Source organism: Salvelinus fontinalis, chromosome 42, assembly GCF_029448725.1.
Source record: "Salvelinus fontinalis isolate EN_2023a chromosome 42, ASM2944872v1, whole genome shotgun sequence".
Classification (NCBI taxonomy): Eukaryota; Metazoa; Chordata; class Actinopteri; order Salmoniformes; family Salmonidae; genus Salvelinus; species Salvelinus fontinalis.
In genome coordinates, this window is record NC_074706.1 from 11,892,932 (window position 1) to 11,915,312 (window position 22,381).

General features: G+C 41.5%; 1 protein-coding gene across 1 annotated transcript in view; it reads left to right on the plus strand.

Moving 5' to 3' along the window:
- The window catches only part of LOC129840980 (microsomal triglyceride transfer protein-like), a 46,418-nt gene extending 24,178 nt beyond the window's left edge, over positions 1-22,240 (plus strand). Inside the window, exons 12-17 of the mRNA XM_055909056.1 lie at positions 5,739-5,836; positions 10,434-10,555; positions 16,884-17,111; positions 17,479-17,603; positions 20,531-20,701; positions 20,845-22,240. Of these exons, the coding sequence (XP_055765031.1) occupies positions 5,739-5,836; positions 10,434-10,555; positions 16,884-17,111; positions 17,479-17,603; positions 20,531-20,701; positions 20,845-20,992 (892 nt within the window). The 3' untranslated portion in view covers positions 20,993-22,240. The remainder of the gene's footprint in view (positions 1-5,738; positions 5,837-10,433; positions 10,556-16,883; positions 17,112-17,478; positions 17,604-20,530; positions 20,702-20,844) is intronic.
- Positions 22,241-22,381: the final 141 nt, after the last annotated feature.

A 22,381-nucleotide genomic window follows, 5' to 3' on the forward strand; every position in this document is an offset into this window, starting at 1 on the left:
ATAAAATCAGAGCCGGAGCATTTCGTCGTGTATACCTAACGCTTTTCAGAAGACAATGTGAGGTTCCCCGGCGCGCAGTTGATTACTGCCAAAAGAGCGGACCTGTCACTCCAAAAGCTCTCATTCGGTCTCAGATCAAGCTAGACACCCCATTCAACATTCCACTGCCTGTTGACATCTAGTGGAAGGCGTATGAAGTGCATACAGATCCATAAATATAAACCAGTTGAATAGGCAGGCCCTGACACAGAGCCCCATTTTCAGAATTTTCACTTCCTGTTTGGAAGTTTGCTGCCAAATGAGTTCTGTTTTACTCACAGATATAATTCAAACAATTTTAGAAACTTCAGAGTGTTTTCTATCCAATAGTAGTAATAATAATATGCATATTGTATGATCTAGAACAGAGTACAAGGCCGTTTAATTTGGGCGCGATTTTTCCCCAAAGTGAAAACAGCTCCCCCTATTAAGAAGTTAAATAATAAACAGGTAATTGGGTGAGTGAGACCAGGTGTGTAAGACTAAGACAAAACAAATGGAAAATGAAAAGTGGATTGGCGGTGGCTAGAAGGCCGGTGACGTCGACCTCCGGATGCCGCCCGAACAAGGAGAGGGACCGGAAGTCGTGACAAGCTAACAAATTACCAACATCCTCTTTGATAACACCTGCTGCTTCCGCTGCAAACTAGCTGACAACAAAAGCTAGCTAGCTAGACCGTGGGAAAACTACTGCTCACTATTGCGCAGAAGTTTCCATACGTTTTTTGTGTGAAAATGGTCACATCCATTAAGTTAAAATCTGATTGGTTAATTCCACTGTAACTCCAAAATGTTGCCCTAATACAGTTGAATGGTAGATGCCTTCATCTAGCTTCTCAAATCAAATGTTATTGGTCACATACATATTATTGTTATAATATAATGTTAATGCTTGTGTTCCTAGCTCCAACAGTTCAGTAGTATCTAACAATACACACAAATGTCAAAGTAAAATAATGGAATAAAGAAATATATACATATTAGGATGAGCAATGTTCGAGTGGCATTGACTAAAATACAGTAGAATAGAATACTTGTATGGAAACATTATTAAAGTGGCCAGTGTTCCATTATTAAAGTGGCCAGTGATTCTATGTATATAGGGCAGCAGCCTCTAAGGTGCAGGATTGAGTAGCCGGGTGGTTACCGGCTAGTGATGGCTTTTTAACAGGCTGATTGCCTTGAAAAACAAGCTGTTTTTCAGTCTCTCGGTCCCAGCTTTGATGCACCTGTACTGACCTCGCCATCTGGATGATAGCGTGGTGAACAGGCCGTGGCTCGGGTGGTTGATGTCCTTGATGATCTTTTTGGCCTTCCTTGTGATATCGGGTGCTGTAGGTGTGCCCCGGTGATGCGTTGGGGTGGAATGTGCCACACTCTGAAGAGCCCTGTGGTTGCGGGCAGGTGCAGTTGCCATACCAGGTGGTGAAACAGCCTGGCAAGATGCTCTCAATTGTGCATCTGTAAAAGTTTCTGAGGGTCTTAGAGGCCAAGCTGAGTTCACCACACTGTCTGTGTGGGTGGCCCATATTAGGTCGTCGGCGACGTGTGCGCCGAGGAACTTGAAGTTTTCCACCTTCTCTACTGCGGTCCCATCGACGCGGATAGGGGCGTGCTCCCTCTGCTGTTTCCTGAAGTCCACGATCAGGTCTTTTCGTTTTGTTGATGTTCAGGAGAGGTTATTTTCCTGGCACCACTCCGCCAGGGCCCGCACCTCCTCCCTGTAGGCTGTCTTGTCATTGATGGTAATCAGGCCTACTACTGTTGTCTCGTCTGCAAACTTGATGATTTGAGTTGGTGTGTGTGTGGCCACGCAGTCATGGGTGAACAGGGCGTACAGGAGGGGGCTGAGCATGCACCCTTGTGGGGCCCCTGTATTGAGGATCAGCGAGGTGGAGTTGTTTCCTACCTTCACCACCTGGGGGTGGCCCGTCAAGAGGTCCAGGACCCAGTTGCACAGGGCAGGGTTCAGACCCAGGGACCCGAGCTTAATGATGAGCTTGGAGGGTACTATGGTGTTGAATGCTGAGCTATAGTCAATGAACAGCATTCTGACGTAGGTATTCGTCTTGTCCAGATGGGATAGGGCAGTGTGATGGTCATTGCGTCTGTGGATCTATTGGAGCGGTAAGCAAATTGAAGTGGGTCTAGGGTGTCAGGTACGGTAGAGGTGATATGATCCTTATCTTGCCTTATCTAGACAGAAGTGAGTGCTACAGGGCGATAGTCATTTAGTTCAGTTACCTTTGGGGACAGCAGACTGGGATAGTGAGAGATGAAATATGTCCGTAAACACTCCAGCCAGCTGCTCTGAGAACGTGGCTAGGGAGGTCGTTTGGGCCGGGATCCTTGCGAGGGTTAAAACACTTAAATGTCTTACTCACGTCGGCCACGGAGAACAAGAGCCCACAGTCCTTGGGAGCGGGCTGCGTCAGTGGCACTGTGTTATCCTCAAAACAGCGAAGAGCTTGTAGCTTGTCTGGGAGCATGACGTTGGTGTCCGCGACGTGGCTGGTTTTCCCTTTGTAATCCGTGATTGTCTGTAGATCCTGCCACATACATCTCGTGTCTGAGCCGTTGAATTGCGACTCCACTTTCTCTGTACTGACGTTTTGCCTGTTTGATTGCCTTAGGGAGGGAATAACTACACTGTTTGTTTTCAACCATATTCCCAGTCACCATGCCATGGTCAAATGCGGTGGTTCGCGCTTTCAGTTTTGCGCTAATGCTGCCATTTATCCACGGTTTCTGGTTTTAATAGACACCGTGGGAACAACATCCCCTATACACTTCTTGATGATTCTCAGTCACTGTGTCTGTGTAAACGTCAATGTTATTCTCTGAGGCTACCCGGAACATATCCCAGTCCGCGTGATCAAAACAATCATGATGAATGGATTCCGATTGGTCAGACCAGCGTTGAATAGACCTTAGCACGTGTACTTCCTCTTTGAGTTTCTGCCTATAGGAAGGGAGGAGCAAAATGGAGTCGTGATCTGATTTGCCGAAGGGAGGGCGGGGGAGGGCCTTGTAGGCACCTCAAACGCGAGTAGCCTTTGATCTAATGTTTTTGCTAAGCGAGTACTACAGTCAATTTGTTGATAGAATTTCGATAGTGTTTTCCTCATTTGTATTGTTAAAATCCTCAGCAACAATAAATGCAGCTTCAGGATATGTGATTTCCTTGCCATGGTTAAATGTTTGCAAAAAGTCCAGTGTAATTCCTTCAGGGGTATCGGCTTGAGGGGGAATACACACGGCTGTGACTAACCTAAAATAATTATCTTGGAAGGTGATTGATTCTGGGTACTAACTCATAAACTTGGGACAGGGTTAATTATCAGGTATCCTATTGAAATATTGAGTGCTTAGGTTTAGAGGGTCTACACCAGAAGTTAATGGTTAAGTTAATTCATCTGTAGGAGGAAGGTAAATAGTGTGGACAATTAAGCTTGGGATGTGCTGACTGCAGGGAAAGCAATCACGTGGCAGGCATTGATAAGGGGAGAGAGACATGGATTGCTGATGTAGAGAGTTGAGGTCAGGTGACGTTAAGGTAGAAAGAATATTTTATTGCCGTATTACTTAGTTTATTGCCTAGCAGTAAAGATACAATGTTTGTTCAGATGTGTAGGAGGAGACTCGGCCTAGGAGAAATGGTTAAATAAATAAAAGTGTCCTTGTATAATGCAGCTGTATTCATCCTCTGAGAAGAATAAACTTGGTTTAAGCTTTCATAGTGTCCGTAGAGTTTTTACTCTGAAAATTACAGGTAATCGGTAAGGTAATACAGTCAGCATTTGATTGTGAGGTATTCTAGGTCTGGTGAACAAAGGACTTTCTGTATGTTATCACAATCACACCATGAGTAGTTAATCATGAAACATACACTCCCGCCTTTCTACTTCCCGGAGAGTTCTTTATTCCTGTCTGCGCGATGAACTGAGAATCCAGCTGGCTGTATGGACGGGGACAGTATATCCCGGGACACCCATGATTTCATGGAACAGAGTATGTTACAATCCTTGATGTCTCTCTGGAAGGAGATCCTCACCCTGAGCTCGTCTACTTTATTGTCCAGAGACTGGACATTAGCAAGTAATATACTTGGATGCGGTGAATGGTGTGCCCGCCTCCTGAGTCGGACTAGAATTCCACTCCGAATACCTCTTCTCTGCTGGCGGCGTCTTGGAGCGGACTCTGGGATAAGTTCAATAACCCTGGGGGATACAAAAAAGAATCCAATTCTTCTGATGGCATAGCCAACGGCTGCCTTAGCTAGCTAGCGTTATCTCCCCAGAGACCAGCGAAAAAACTGATTGGATCTTTTTTTCTCTTCAGTGTTGACCCTTTCCAACAAAAACTGAAAACGGTCAATCAGAACATCATTGAAAATAATATAATTGTCGTTATTATATTATTATAATCATTATTTTAAAATCCTTAGCCCTGCTCTGAAGACGTAGAAGGCCTATTGTTCCCCACAGTGTTTGGTTTAGTAATAATTTGTAGAGTGGCTCTATTTTCCCTCAGAATGCATTTTTCCACTATTCTGAATGTCTAAAGAATCCATATGTTCTGAAATAGGAAAACACAAATACTGGACATTTTGAACTCTTATTATGGTGATGATTTGACAAAATTACAATCATGGTCTTGACTCTGTCTCAGACCCCTTGTCCCTCTCTCGGTGTTGTCTCCCCCCGGTCTTGGTCTTGACTCGGATTCAATTTGCTCCGGAATTGGTCTTGAATCATTCTCGCTTTAGGTGGTCTGGAATACAACGCTGCCTACTACCATACCCCGTTCAAAGACACTTAAATAATTTGCCTATTCACCCTCTGAATTACACATATACACAATCCATGCCTCAAGGCTTAAAAAAATATTCTTTAACCTGTCTCCTCCCCTTCATTTACACTGATTTGAAGTGGATTTAACAAGTGACATCAATAAAGGATCATAGCTTTACCCTGGATTCACCTGGTCCGTCTGTCATGAACACAGCAGGTGTTCATCATGTTTTGTACACTCTGTGTATGTGTATTGAAGCTGTCAAAAGTTGAGTATTTGGTCCTGTATTCCTAGCACTAATGGTCCACCACCCAAAGGACATCCAGCCAACTTGACACAACTATGGGAGGCATTGGAGTCAACATGGCCAGTATTTGGTCCCATATTCCTAGCACACAATGTTTACATCAAGGTTGTGACTCTACCAACATGTTGGATGCATTTGCTGTTTGTTTTGGTTGTGCTTAATATTATTTTGTGCAAAATAGAAATTATTGGTAAAAATGTATTTTGTCATTTTGAAGTCACTTTTAAATAAGAATAGAGTATGTTTATAAACAGGTCTACATGAATGTAGATTCTAGCGTGATTATGGATAATCCTGACTGAATCGTGAATAATGATGAGTGAGTTAAAGTTATAGACACACATATCATACCCTCAAGACAACCTCTCACCATTACAATTACATGGGAGGTTAGCATTTTGAGAGGGTATGATATTTATGCCTCTAACTTTCTCACTCATCATTACAATTCATTCAGGATTATCCGTAATCATAGTAGCATCCACATGAATGTAGAAGTCTTTTAAAAACATTAAATTCTTATTTACAATAAAAGTGACTCCAAATTGACACACTACATTATTTATCATTCATTTCTATTGGTCGCTACATTTTCCAGCAAAATTCTACGGCAAGCCATGAAGGACATGATCTCCCACAACTATGACCGCTTCTCCAAGGTTGGGTCATCCTCTGCTTTCTCTGGCTTCATGGCACGTAAGTGGCCCCCCACATTTCTCCTGTTCAATATAAATGAAAAACTATTTCCACATTAAGGAATTTTTGAGTACATTTTAAAGAATAATCGATACAGCTACAATGGTTGCTCCACTAAAAGTTTTTGCGATTATGCTGCGGTACTTTGTGGTAATTTGTGGTTTAGTACGGTACCCTGCGTCACCACTTCATTACTCCAGACAAGCGCAAGGGGGAGTTAGAGCACTGATTATGTTTTTGGGTCCTACTGTGTCTCTGACAATGAATGGGCGACATAAACCTAAATAGAATGTTCAAGGCATGAGGACAGGGGGGCACGGAATGTGCCTGCAGAGCTGTGCACAGAAGACGGACCTAGCCCATGGGGAAGGAGGAGTGGGGGTGGACCCCCACCCCACCACACTGGGTAGCACAGAGCAACACTTTTTATGGGGCATTGTACTAATAATGGCGCTGACTAGGGAAACGTTCCGACTGTTCTTAGTGCCAGTCTGCACGTTCAAACTTAAACAATGTAACTAATAATGGCATATTTATGCTTTCAGCTCGGAAAATTCCATGGCTTTAGAAGCTTCTGATAGGCATAATTTGAGTCAATTGGAGGTGTAAAAAGTTTTGAGAATGACACAAATATACATTTTCACAACGTCTGCTGCCTCAGTTTGTATGATGGCAATTTGCATATACTGCAGAATGTTATGAAGTATGATCAGATGAATTGCAATTAATTGCAAAGTCCCTCTTAGCCATGCAAATGAACTGAATCCAAAAAAAACATTTCCACTGCATTTCAGCCCTGCCACAAACGACCAGCTGACATGTCAGTGATTCTCTCGTTAAGAGGACAAGGCTGGAGATCACTCTGTCATGTTGATTGAGTTCGAATAACAGACTGGAAGCTTCAAAAGGAGGGTGGTGCTTGGAATCATTGTTCTTCCTCTGTCAACCATGGTTACCTGCAAGGAAACACGTGCCGTCATCATTGCTTTGCACAAAAAGGGCTTCACGGCAAGGTTATTGCTGACAGTAAGATTGCACCTAAATCAACCATTTTATTGGATCATCAAGAACTTCAAGGAGAGCGGTTCAATTGTTGTGAAGAAGGCTTCAGGGCGGCCAAGAAAGTCCAGCAAGCACCAAGACCGTCTCCTAAAGTTGATTCAGCTGCGGTATCAGGGCACCACGAGTTCAGAGCTTGCTCAGGGATAGCAGCAGGCAGGTGTGAGTGCATCTGCACGCACAGTGAGGCGAAGACTTTTGGAGGATGGCCTAATGTCAAGAAGGGCAGCAAAGAAGCCACTTCTCTCCAGGTAAAACATCAGGGACAGACTGATATTCTGCAGAAGGTACAGGGAATGGACTGGGGTAAAGTCATTTTCTCTGATGAATCCCCTTTCCGATTGTTTGGGGCATTTGGAAAAAAAAGCTTGTCCGGAAAAGACAAGGTGAGCGCTACCATCAGTCCTGTGTCATGCCAACAGTAAAGCATCCTGAAACCATTCATGTGTGGGGTTGCTTCTCAGCCAAGGAAGTGGGCTCACTCACAATTTTTCCTTAGAACACAGCCGTGAATAAAGAATGGTACCAACACATCCTCCGAGAGCAACTTCTCCCAACCATCCAGGAACAGTTTGGTGACGAACAATGCCTTTTCCAGCATGATGGAGCACCTTGCCATAAGGCAAAAGTCATAACTAAGTGGCTCGGGGAACAAAACATTGATATTTTGGGTCCATGGCCAAGAAACTCCCCAGACCTTAATCCCATTGAGAACTTGTGGTCAATCCTCAAGAGGCAGGTGGACAAACAAAACCCCACAAATTCTGACAAACTCCAAGCATTGATTATGCAAGAATGGGCTGCCATCAGTCAGGATGTGGCCCAGAAGTTAATTGAAAGCTTGCCAGGGCGGATTGCAGAGGTCTTGAAAAAGAAGGGTCAACACTGCAAATATTGACTCGGCATCAAATGTAATTGTCAATAAAAGCCTTTGACACTTATGAAATGCTTGTAATTATTCTTCAGTATTCCATAGTAACATGTGACAAATATCTAAAGACACTGAAGCAGCAAACTTTGTGGAAATTAATATTTGTGTCATTCTCAAAACCTTTGGCCACGACTGTAAATGTGGATGTTTTTTTTCGAAAGCCTTCCTTCAAACTCAGTGCCTCTTTTGCTTGACATCATGGGAAAATTAAAAGAAATCCGCCAAGACCTCAGAAAAAAAATTGTAGACCTCCACAAGTCTGGTTCATCCTTGGGAGCAATTTCCAAATGTCTGAAATCACCACGTTCATCTGTACAAACAATAGTGCGCAAGTATGAACACCATTGGACCACACAGACGTTATACCGCTCAGGAAGGAGACCTGTTCTGTCTCCTAGAGATGAATGTACTTTGGTGCGAAAAGTGCAAATCAATCCCAGAACAACAGCAAAGGACCTTGTGAAGATGCTGGAGAAAAAGGTACAAAAGTATCTATATCCACACTAAAACGAGTCCTATATCGACATAACCTGAAAGGCCGCTCAGCAAGGAAGAAGCCACTGCTCCTAAACCGCTATAAAAAGCCAGACTACAGTTAGCAACTGCGCATAGGGATCTTACTTTTTGGAGAAATGTCCTCTGGTCTGATGAAACAAAAATTGAACTGTTTGGCTAAAATGACCATCGTTATGTTTGGAGGAAAAGAGGGGAGGCTTGCAAGCCGAAGAACACCATCCCAACTGTGAATCATGGGGGTGGCAGCATCATGTTGTCGGGTGCTTTGCTGCAGGAGGGACTGGTGCACTTCACAAAATAAATGGCATCATGAGGGAGGACAATTATGTGGATATATTGTAGCAACATCTCAAGATATCAGTCAGGAGTTAAAGCTTGGTCGCAAATGGGTCTTCCAAATGGACAATGAACCCAAGCATACTTCCAAAGTTGTGGCAAAATGGCTTAAGGGCAACAAAGTCAAGGTATTGGAGTGGCCATAACAAAGCCCTGACCTCAATCCTATAGAACATTTGTGGGCAGAACTGAGAAAGCGTGTGCAAGCAAGGAGGCCTATTTTGGAAAGCTTGTGGAAGGCTACCCAAAACGTTTGACCCAAGTTAAACAATTTATAGGCAATGCTATCAAATACTAATTGAGTGTATGTAAACTTCTGACCCACTGGGAATGTGATGAAAGAAATAAAAGCTGAAATAAATCATTGTCTCTACTATTATTCAGACATTTCACATTCTTAAAATAAAGTGGTGATCCTAACTGACCTAAAACAGGGAATTTTTACTACGGTTAAATGTCAGGAATTGTGAAAACTGAGTTTAAATGTATTTGGCTAAGGTGTATGTAAACTTCCGACTTCAACTGTATAATCAAGTTGATGGCGCGGTCATATAGCCGGCACCTACGGAAAGCTGAGTGACTCACTCATTCATGGCTTTGGATCAAAATAAATCTTTCTGATAATCTTTTAATAAAGAAATGTTTTGGTTATCCTGGCCTGGACCATGTACACCCATTACGGGCTATTATCAGGACAATATACCTTTACCAACACCTCTCTGTATTTTGATACTTTGTGGATGGGTGCTCCCGCAGTGCAAAATGCGTTGCGACAGATGCAGGTTTGAAACCCGTGCTACCACCGGGAGACCCATGATGCGGCTTTGGTTTAAATTTAGACTCCTCCAATCCTTTATATGTAATTATTGGCGGAGAGTCACGTCATATTTTTCGATATACTGTAGGCCTACCGTAGGCGACATGAGTCTCACTAGTGTTGAGTAATGTGCTGTTAAAAGTGGTGTAGGTCTTGTTTTTTTAAGAGCATATTGAAGTTAGAAACAATAGGATTAAAGCAAAAGCCTACAATTATTTGAGCACCGTTTCGCTCTGCTCTGAGACAAGCATGGGGACTGGTCTTGATGAGGTTTTTATATTGACTGAATCTCCGTTTGGGTATTGGTTAGACTACAATTAGGGTGTAGAAATGTTATGCTCTTAGTGTAACCTTTATTTAACTAGACAAGTCAGTTAAGAACAAATTCTTATATACAAGGACAGCCTGCTCCTTCCTCCCCGTCGGGGAATTGAACCTCGGTCTCCCGCGTGCCCGCACGACACAGGGATTCTTTAGCTAAATAGCCAAGTACTGTAGCCTACTCCCAACCGTCACGTTGTACAGCGCCATATTTTCCGTTCCATCCTAACAGTTTTTCTTGGAATAAAAACACCATAATATTAATCAAATTAATTAAGCAAAATGTCTTAAAATCAGTCCCATATACTATGCTATTACAAAAAAGGTTTTAATTTCTCTTGTACAGCCACTATTGAAGGCTATCAAATGCTTCTCAAAGATGCCCTCTGGTGGTCTAACTAGCATTAATGGTACATAACGTGCCATAGAATTCTGCGGCACCACGCAAGCTGTGCTGCAGTATGACGCAACTTTTAAAGGAGGAACCACTGTATGTCATATAATCAGAGATGGATGAAATTCATTCTCTTGTTGATTAGTCATTGCTGCCATGAGGCACAGTCGCAGGCTCTGTTTTAATTACTGTATAATTATGTTTATAACTAAATCAACTTCAGGTACCGCTGATGCCACTACCACCTACAGTCTGGACATTCTGTACTCTGGCTCGGGGGTCCTCAGGAGGAGCAACATGAACATCTACGGAGCCAGTAACGGCGCCATGCTACATGGCCTCCAGGTAAAGAGAATGAATTGGTGAATTGATATGAATTGGTGAAATTATATTATTATATTTACAGTGCCTTCAGAAAGTATTCCAGGGTTCGCACAAGGTGCTTGAGGTGTTCAAAGTACTTGAATTTGGCACTCTGAAATTCAAGTACTGGAATACCTTAAATCAGACATTTTCTCAAGTTGCTAGTTGAGAATACTTGAATTAAAATGAGGAAAGAACAGAAAATGATAAAATATGTCAATATGAAAAATATTAGGAAAATGTGATCTAATTTCAAGGCAAGTTTTATTTCCTCATGTATTTCGCTCTCTGTTTGCCAGGCGAGCTCACTCATTCCACCCACACTGGCGCCAGACAGGTACAGAACTAACTGATTAGGCGCCGCCAAACGTCAATTCGATAGCTAAAATACCAGGCAAATGTAGATTTAGTCCTTCCTGACAGGATATTGATGTTTATCAATGGGGTTTGCCAGACCCAATCAGGGATGTAGTAGAGAGTAAAGGCAATTTACGCCCCTTTTTTATTTGTGAAATTGCGTTTACCCACTTTTCATTGCGTTCCAGCATTGATCAACGCTCAGGAGGCTTCTTGATCTGAGTTCTAATCACGCCTACCTCTGCGAACAGGTGGAATCATGAGTAATTCATGTATGCTCGTTATGTTCGCCTGCTCCCCCGGAATTGGCTTGTTAGCAGCGCATTCATTCACTACTCTGTCCAACGGGAAACTCCGCCCATGACCTAGAAAGATGAAACGAACTAGCTCAGTAGAAACCTACAGTAGCAAGTGGCAGAGAGACACCGCTGACAGTGGGTTTTTTTTAATCATCCCTTGACTCCTGCCGTGTCAACAGACATCCACCTTACTCTTTGAGAATGAATGTACAACTGGTAAATAGTCACAGATATTTCAGTAAGCTAGGCTATAGGCTCAAGGGCTGTCTATTAGCCAGGTAGCTAGCTATAACTATACTGAACAAAAATATAAACGTAACATGCAACAATTTCAACAATTTTACTGAGTTACAGTTCGAATGAGGAAATCAGTCAATTGAAATACATTCCTTAGGCTCTAATCTAGGGATTTCACATGAGTATGCAGGTGCACAGCCATGGATGGGCCTGGGAGGGCATAGGCTCACCCACTGTGGAGCCAGGCCCAGCCAATAAGAATATGTTTTTTTTTCACATAAAGGGCTTTATTACAGACAGAAATACTCCTCAGTTTCATCAGGTGTCTGGTCTCAGACGATCCCGCAGGTGAAGAAGCCGGATGTGGAGGTCCTGGGGTGGCGTGGTTAAATGTGGTATTACCCTGGTATTCACACCTCTTGACTTTTTCCATATTTTTTTGTTACTAAGTGGGATTAAAATTGATTTAATTGTCACTTTTTTGTTAACGATCTACACAAAATACTCTCAAAGTGGGAACAAAAATTCTAGCATTTGTAAATATATATATATATATATATATATATATGAAAAATAAATCACTAATATATCTTCATTAGATAAGTATTCAACCCCCTGAGTCAATACATATTAGAATCACCTTCGCAGTGGTTACAGCTTTGCGTCTTTCTGGGTGAGTCTCTCTCAGAGCTTTCCACACCTGGATTGTGCAACATTTGCCCCATTTATTATTTTTTAGATTCATATTGGTTGTTTATCATTGCTAGACAACCATTTTCAGGTCTTTTGGCCACTCAGGAACATTCACTGTCTTTTTGGTAAGCATCTCCGGTTTACATTCGGCCTTTTAGGTTATTTAGGTTATTGTCCTGCTGAAAGGTCAATTTATCTTCCACTGTCTGGTGGAAAGCAGACTGAACCAGGTTTTCCTCTAGGATTTCACATGTGCTTAGCTCCATTCTGTTTCTTTTCTATCCTGAAAAACTCCCCAGTCCTAAGCATTCCCATAACCTGATGCAGCCACCACTATGCTTGAAAATATGACTAGTGGTACTCTGTCATGTTTGGGGCTAATCCAATACAACACATAACACTTTGTATTCAGAACCAAAAGGGCATTGCTTTGCCGCATTTTTTGCAGTATCGCTTTAGTGCCTTGTTTCAAACAGTATGCATGTTTTGTAATATTTTTTCTTCTGTATAGACTTTCTTCTTGTCAATTAGGTTAGTATTATGGAGTACCTACAATGTTGGTGATCCATCCACAGTTTTCTCCTATCACAGCCATTAAACTTTGCAACTGTTTTAAAGTCACTGTTGGCCTCGTGGTGAAATCCCTGAGCGGTTTCCTTCCTCTCTGGCAACATAGTTAGGAAGGACTCCTGTATATTTGTAGTGACTGGGTGTATTGATACACCATCTAAAGTGTAATTAATAGCTTCACTACATTCTCAAAGGGATATTTAATGTCTACTTCTACCAATAAGTGCTCTACTCTGTGAGGCATTGGAAAACCTCCAAACCTCCCTGGTCTTTGTGGTTTGATCTGTGTTTGAAATGCACTGCTCAACTGAGGGACCTTACAATTATCTGTATGTGTGGGGTACAGAGATGAGGTAGTCATTCAAAAATTATGTTTAACACTATTATTGCGCTCAGAGTGAGTCCAATATAACTTATTATGACTTGTTAAACAAATATTTACTCCTGAACTTATTTAGGCTTGCCATAACAAAGGGATTGAATACTTATTGACTCAAGAAATTTCTGCTTTTAATTTGTAACTAATTTGTAAAAAAATATATATATACCGTAATTTCCGGACTATAAGCCGCTACTTTTTCCCACGCTTTGAACCTCGCGGCTTATACAATGACGCGGCTAATTTATGGATTTTTCCCGCTTTCACAAATTCATGCCGCCAAAAAACTGAGCACCGTCACATAATGTGACGTAAATCGAGCGCGCTCAAACTTCCCATCATTCTGATTACAGTAGTCATTTTGTCACTCTCATCATGGCAAAGACACGGAAAAATGCATATGATGCAGCTTTCAAGTTGAAGGCGATCGATCTGGCTGTTGGAAAAGGAAATAGAGCTGCTGCACGGGAGCTTGGCCTTAATGAGTCAATGATAAGACGTTGGAAACAGCAGCATGAGCAACTGACTCAGTGCAGAAAGACAACAAAAGCTTTCAGAGGGAAGAAAAGCAGATGGCCCGAACTAGAAAATGGGCTTGAAGACTGGGTCAACACACAGAGAGCAGACGGCCGAGGTGTTTCAACTGTGCAGATCCGACTGAAAGCCAAAACAATCGCCACCGCAATGAAGTTTGAGGATTTTAGAGGTGGACCATCGTGGTGTCTAAGATTTATGAGACGTAAAGGCCTGTCCATCAGGGTACGGACGAGTCTGTGTCAGCAGCTCCCTCCCGACTACGAGGAAAAAGTTTCAAACTTCCGTAAATTCACTGATGCAAAGATAGCGGAGCATTCCATTGGCCCGCACGACATCATAAATATGGACGAGGTTCCTCTGACGTTTGACCTGCCTCTCACTCGGACTGTCAACAGGAAAGGCGAATCATCCATCACGCTGAAAACAACTGGGCATGAAAAAACGCACTTCACCTGTGTTCTGAGCTGCACTGCATCGGGAGAAAAGCTTCCACCGATGTTGATTTTCAAACGCATGACGATGCCAAAAGAAAAATCCAGAGAGGAATTGTTGTGAAAGTCAACAAGAAAGGATGGATGACGGAAAGCCTAATGCATGAATGGCATACGGAGTGTTACGGCAAGCGACCGGGAGGATTCTTTCACAAGAACAAGGCATTGCTCGCGTTGGACAGCATGAGGGCCCACATAACAGATTCTGTGAAAGAAGCCATCAAGAGGACAAACTCAATTCCAGCTGTGATTCCTGGGGGCACAACAAAGTATTTGCAGCCACTCGACATCAGTGTAAATCGTGCATTTAAGGTGGCGTTCAGTGGGAGGCTTGGATGACAAGTGGGGAGAAATCCTTCACTAAAACGGGCCGCATGCGAAGAGCAACTTATGGTCAAGTCTGCCAGTGGGTCCTGACAGCGTGGAGCATTGTCAAAAGATCCACTATCATCAACGGGTTTCGAAAGGCTGGACTGCTGCGTGTTGAAGAGGGCAGCATGAGCTCAGCGGGGAATTTGCCTCCGGATGAAAGTGACGAGAGCGACAATGAAAACGATCCAACATCGGATGAAGCAATTCTGAGGCTATTCAACTCCGACACCGAAGGAGATGACCAGTGGTTTCAGTGCACAGGAGGAGGAAGATAGTGACCAGTGACTTTCTTGGTAGGCTACTGTTTACTGCTATTTTTTTTTATTTTTGTTACAAGCCGTGTTTCGTTTAAAGGCTGTGTAAAGTTCATTTGTTTCAATGTACCGGTAGGCACCTGCGGCTTAGACATGTGCGGCTTATTTATGTACAAAATACATACATCTTTTTTTTTAATTCAGTGGGTGCGGCTTATATTCAGGTGCGCTTAATAGTCCAGAAATTACGGTACTTTTTTTTTTTTAATCAGGATTTAACACAACAAAATATGGAAAAAGTCAAGAGGTGTGAATACTTTGAAGGCACTATGTCACTATCATTGTGTTATTATATTCCATGTCATTTATCAGAAAATTTTATCCAAAGAGATTTTCTGTTATAGGGTTTTACCTCGATCATTTTAATTTTATACAGTGGGTATCATAAGTATTCAAATTTTGTTGCATTACAAGGTGTTTTTTTTTGCCATTGACCTAAGTAAAATACTCTGTCGACGTCAAAATAATGTTTTTTTTAATTATTATAAAAATGTAATAACTAACATATAGTCGTTGCATAAGTATTCACCCACTTTGTTTATGCAAGCCTAAATTCGCTCAGGAGTCAAATTTGTCTTAACAAATCACATAAAAAGTTACATGGAATCACCTGTGTGAAATAATAGGGGTTGACATTATTTTTACAGGACCTGTAAGTTCCTATAGTCAAGTATTGAATTTCAAGCACAGATTCAACTACAAAGACCAGGGAGCTTTTCAAAAGACGAATTAACAAGGGCAGTGATCGGTAGAGGAGCAACAATGACAAATCAGACATTAAATATCTCTTTAAGCATGGTCAAATTAATAATTATGCTGTGGATGATGTATAAAACCACCCAGACATATCAGAGATACAGTCATCCTTCTGAACTGAGCTGTAGGATAGGAAGGAAACTGCTCAGGGGTGTCCCCATGAAGCCATTGGCGATTTTAAAATAGCTACGGAGTTCAATGAATGTGATGGGGGAAAAATGTAGGATGGATCAACAACATTGAAGTGACTCCACAATAATGACCTAAATGAGTGAAAAAATTTAAAAGATACAGAATAAAAATAATCCAAAACATGCATCCTGTATGCAGCAAGGCATAAAACTGGGGGGGGGGGGATGCAAAGGAATACACTTTTTGGCCTAAATGCAAAGCTTTAATGTATGGGGAAAATCCAACACAACACATCACTGAGTAACTGCCTCCTTATTTTCAAGCATGGTGGTGGCTGCATCATGGTATGCTTGACATCGGCAAAGACTAGGGAGTTTTTCAGGATAAAATGAAAAGAGATAGAGCTAAGGACAGGCAAAACCTGCTTCAGTCTGCTTTACACCAGACACTGCGTGAGGAATTTACCTTTCAGCAGGACAATAACCTACAACACAAGGCCAAATCTACATTGGAATTGCTTACCAAGAAGACAGTGAATCTTCCTGAGTTTCAAGTTTTGACTTGAATCTGCTTGAAAATCTTTAGCCATGATCCCCAACATCTTGACAGAGCTTGAATAATTGTTAAAAGAATAATGGGCGAATATTGGTGTACAAAGCTCTTAGAGACTCACAGCTGTCTTTGCTGCCAAAGGAGTGATTATAGCATGTATTGACTCGGGGGTGAATCTTTATCTAATCATGGAACATAAGTGTTTTAATTTTCAAATAATCGGTAACAAATGTTACTGTTTTTTCTGTAGATCATTGACCAAAAATGACAATGAAATCCTTTGTAACACAATAAAATGTGAAGAAATCCAAGGGGGTGAATACTTATGATACCCACTGTATATTTACATTTAAGTCATTTAGCAGACGCTCTTATCCAGAGCGACTTATGTAGTCATGTAGAAGAGCAAAAGCGAAGATCTTGCATGCTCTTGGGTTAAGTTTGCCCTAGGTACAGCTTATTTTATTGGGGAAAATGCTCAACTGACTCAAGATCCGTGTTTAGGGGCAACTTCACCTTACACTGACTTGCTGCACTCAACTAAGGAAGGTGGACCAACCAACAGTGCTGACTTGTTGACACTTAGATTCGGATTGCCATATTCTATCTCTCACTGTCCAGGTGGCGATTGAGGCGCAAGGCATGGAGTCCCTGATTGCGGCCGAGCCGGACGAAGGCGAGGAGGACCTGGAGTCCTTCGCTGGGATGTCGGCCCTACTCTTCGACGTCCAGCTGCGGCCTGTGACCTTCTTCAAGGGTTACAGTGACCTCATGTCCAAAATGTTCTCCATGTCCGGCGAGCCCATGAACGTGGTGAAGGGCCTGATCCTGCTCACTGACCACTCCCAGGTTGGCACTCTTAAATCAATGAATCAGTCAGTCAGTCAATCCATCAAACAATCAGTCAATCAAAATGTATTTCAAATGTATTTTTTAAAAGCAATCACAACACACAAATTAACTTTGAGTTCATTCAACTTGTTCTTCTGTATCATATGAAGTCACTGATACCTCTGACATTTTTTACAAATTTCTTCATATAGACTCTATAAACTATTATAGGTGTTGGTATCCGCCTAGGCCGCGTTTTAGTTGTCAATGCCATGTTCAGCCACTTGGTTTCAAACCTCTCTGACACTAGCACTCACTGGCCCGGATGGGCAAGCAGCTATTGTGTTTTCACTCCTGTTTTCTCTCTTCTCCTCCATCATTTCAGGTCATCCAGCTTCAGTCTGGGCTGAAGGCCAACGCCGAGTTCCAGGGTGGTTTGGCCATCGACATCTCAGGAGGCATGGAGGTCAGCCTGTGGTACAGGGAGTCAAAGACCAGCGTCAACAACAAGTAGGGAACCTGGGAATGCAAACAAAAACACTTTTTCAGTTGGAGCATTCTTCTCGTATGTTGCCAACTGAATGTACTTAGTCATGCTTATCGTTGGATAGTTTTGAATGATCCTCTTTTGGTGGGCTCGGATTAGAGAGAAAGGCCAAGATTCGATCCGATGCGTTTTTATGGAATAGCGCACAATACCGGACTTTTAACGTGAAGTTATGCTTAAGTCGACATGTGCAGCATTTACAAACTCAATTGGTAATACATGATTGACATGATTGACGTTAACTGCACAATCTAAAAATGACACCCGATTCATTTCATCCACTGATTCATAGAGCACGCTCACGAGTGGCGACGTGACTATTCTTGTCTCCATCAGATATATGTGAAAGTGACATCACTTCATTCAGCACTAGATTAGAGTAGGTGACTGACTGACGCTTGCTGTCAATGCAAACACAATAGCCAGAAAACATCATCGGTCCAGTAATAAATATGTGACATAATCTAGTGATGGAGATGGAACTGTAAAGCGCCTATCTAGATTCTAAGACTTTACAGGAATCAGGGACTGTATTCATAAGGGAACCTGATCTCAGATTTAGTACATTCACTGTTTTCCTACACCCGCCTTTCCTACGCACGTCTCAGAAGTTGGTATTCAGACTTACCTTATGCAGGTGCGTAGCGGGCTTTGCAGGCGTGGTTCCCTTTTTGTGCGCTGAATACATTTGAATTCAACTGCTGAAAACCCTCCCACTTGCTGGCCAACAGATTTTCTCATGGAGTTTTCATTCAATAGGGTTTTCAGTACATTTATCTAAAGCCATCCCTTTAAATTTGGTGTACCTTTTTAATTTGAATTTTCCCTACAGACTCAGTAGAATGTATGGAGACAACGGTTCAGAATATTAGGGATCAATGAAATAAAATCATGTAAATACACGCATATTCGTCTCCATTTCAGCACCAATTGGTAGTTTAATGAAATGCAAGATCAGAGTATATCATTTAGGGTTAAGAAAGTGTTTATGAATAATTAAAAAAAAAAAAAAAAATGGTTTTGAGAGACTTTTACGCACAAAATATATTGATGAATCAAAAATACAGTGGTTTGATTCATCCTGAAAGATGGCATATTCAATTGTTCAGTCCCTGAAATATTGGAAGGTGAGAAAAGTGTACAGTGGAGGTTGAACAGTAGTCCTATAAATCTACCCTAATAATACCCACTAATCGTGTAACTGTGATAAAGACGGTCCAGTCATCGTGAGTCAGGCTGCACGTTTAAACCGCTGGTCTGCATTCCAGAATTATTCAAATAGGCTATACGTCCTAAATTATTGCACAACTTGTAATATATTAGCCTAAAATGGTTCACTTTTGCTAGCGATCCTCAGGAACATCCACGCAAACATGACAGAGGAAAGAAAGGTAAACTAACGACGTAACGGAATGATGCAAAATGTAAGAGAACTAACACTAAAGTCAGTGACCGTTATAAATGTATGTAGGTATAACTGATGTTAGCTACTGATAGTGGCTAATATTTTACACGATACAAATGGTAAAAAATACAGTGAATAGTATTTTAAGTATATTATAATTAAGACATTCAAGAAATCATAAATCGACTCAGTAGGTTTGGAGCTATACTGTCATTTGCGCAGAAGCCTACAAGTTTAAGCCCAGCATTTCATCAACTTCACTGTGGAAAAGGTGATATGTTTATATGCTTCAGTTTGCTGCCATATGACTTGTTTTGTATTTGTCTCCAGCGTTCATAAGGTAAAATAGATCTAGAACTATTGTGATTGATTGATTATTTACAATTCCCTTATCCAAAAGGTTTACTCATTTACCTAACACTTACCATTTTTTGTACATTACAATGCATAGAGAATGGTGTTACTACTTTTGTAAAATAAAAATAAAAAGTAATGTTCCACATGGAACCGACAGATTCCTGGACCTTATTCATAATTTAATTGCGCATAAAGGTGGTGGAATTATGAGGGAGTGAAGGTCAGAATACAGTGTATCTGTAGACACACCTCCACCACACCTTCATTTCGTTGATCTCCACCCCAAACTAATGGCGGGTGAATATTCCCCCAAAGACTACGATAAGACTACGATCAGGTCTCCCCTGTCCATGTTGTAATCTTATTCAAAAAGGCCAAACTGATCCTAGATCAGCAATCCTACTATGAGACGTTTAATTCCAGTGCTTGTATCACCTATTTGAACCTAATGGTCTTGTCTTCACAATGTCAAGTTGTTTTGTCTTGTCAAAAATGTTATCCAAGAAGTGATTTGGTTGGTCTGATCTTAGTGCCATTGGGATTGTTCCTCCAAATATACTAGTTGAATAAATTCGACTTCCGAGAGTTGGAACGCTGATCTGGATACTGTAGATAGACTTTCTTTAGTCTTTGTTTCGCGATGGCATTTTAGGTGGCATTCTGTGTTGGCTCAAAGCCAACAAGGGGAATGGCAGAGGCAGGTGTATGGATCCTCTCCTCTGATAATAGACCAGCAGGCTATCTATAGGAGCAGAACAAACCCAAGTGAGCAGATCAAACCCAAGTGACATCTAGGCCAAAGGCATGCTTCCACAGACAGACAGACAGACAGACATGCAGGTTTTTCAGATGGCTTGGCAGTGGCCATTTTGATTTGAGATTTCAAGCAGAGAAATATGATGATAGTGGTTTCATATTCAGACATTCTCAAGTTTGTAAGAGATTTTTGTCACACCTCAATGTCCACCACCAGTCACCACCTGTTAATTGTATGTTGAGTTAAAAGGCATTTTACTGGTCAAAGGCTAGCCAAATGCAATTGAATCTTTATTTGAGAAAAACACAAATTATTCTAATCCACCCACCCACCCATTTTTATTTTTCATCTGTACTTGTGTCTATTTGCAGGGGAGCCATGGTGGTGACCGGGAATGTGACCGTGGACATGGACTTTGTGCGCACTGGGATGGAAGTGAGCTTTGAGACAGAGGCGTCTCTAGACTTTATCACCACGGTCCAGTTCTCGGAGTACCCCTTCCTGGTGTGCATGCAGATGGACAAGACCACCTTCCCCTTCAGGTAGGCCAGGGCTAAGACCAATTGCAGCCTAGTGAATTCTACATTGTATTTTCGGTGAATTAGGAATGAGAAAATGGCTCATATTTCCACATGTACAGTCTCTGATTACATAGGTCATTAATTGACATTGTTCATTATTGCAGTGAGTCCCTAACAAAATACGAGAGCCTGCCATCAGGGAAGAGCTACGTGTCGCGCAGGGGCCGCAAGCAGTTGTTGCCTGGCTCGGAGTTCCCTCTCCACCAGGAGAATTCCAACATGTGCAAGAGGGTGTTTGACCCAGACTGGTAGTCTTCTCCGTGTTAATCCATCGGTAAGAAGATGGAAGATCTTTTGCAGAGTGTAGAGTTATGGGCCAACAACCCTATTTTGTTATTACATCATAGTGTAAACAGTGTGTTGTATGAGGCGGATAAATGGATGCTAGCTAGCTAAGATATGACCATTTGTAAAATGGCAAAAGTGAACTGTCTTGTGCCTTTTTTGTTGATCTGATTGGAAATTGCGTACATTTATTTAATCGCTTACATCAGAGTTCTGTTTACTGCAAAATCGCTAACTAGCGGCTAACTTGCTAGCTGTTTACTACTATTTATCTCCCTTTCGATCTCCACAACACAATGCATTATTTACAGTGTGACAATAGTGTAATAGGGTTATTCTTCCAATGAGTCCTACTTGACATTCTGGCTGAAGAGTTATTTATTATTATTTAAAAAAATGTTAAAGCTTTCCAGGAACACCTACTGTATCACACCACATGCATGTTTACATTCTTAATTCAACGTTTTATTTCAAATCAGACATTTCTGTGATGCCTTTTTATGAATTTGTATATCTATTTATATGGGTATATGAGTGTCATATATATTATGTGCTATATACTCAATATAGCTAAGTGATACAACACAATAGTCACCTATGTAAATATGGTACATAGCATTGGGTGAGCTGATGCTATGGTTGAATTTACTGGCAATTACATAAATGCTCACATTACACAGTTTCTAGATTGTTTGTTTAATTGAAGACATGAATGTGGTTTCCAAGGCTACAAAGGTTGAATTACAGTAAAGTCATTGCGTAACAATGTAAAATAATGTTTACAGTACTTGATTCACTCTGTAGCTAGCTTGAAGGAGCTGTTACATGAGACCAGATAACGCAGGGTTAATTTATTGAATTAATTTCTATGATTTTAACTTCTGGATGTTAAACATGTATATCAATAGGAAAGTGTCTGATTAATTTATTTACTTATTTGTAATTGAGCCTATTTAGATAATTGTGTCCCGTATGAAATGTGACTTGATATTATAATTATTACATTAAGCCTTTGATATATTTTTTTGTACCATAGTTTGAGATCAGTTTGTTAGGGTTTGTACTTGACCAACAACAAAGAGTGCACTGGAACCACTATGCCCCATTGGCTTGTAAGTGTATAAGGAAATTGTACATACAGTATGCAGTGCTTTTCTGGCATTACACTAGTGTGCATGTGTAAGATTATTTTCAATAAAGCTATGAAAACCAGAATGGAAATTGTATGTCTTTTGACCTTTCCCACAAACACTAACATTACTGACCTGTACATGGCCATTGTGCCTACTTGGTTAAGCTATCAGAACACTGGTTTACCTGACATGTCTTTAGATAATAATAGATTTCCTGTGTTGC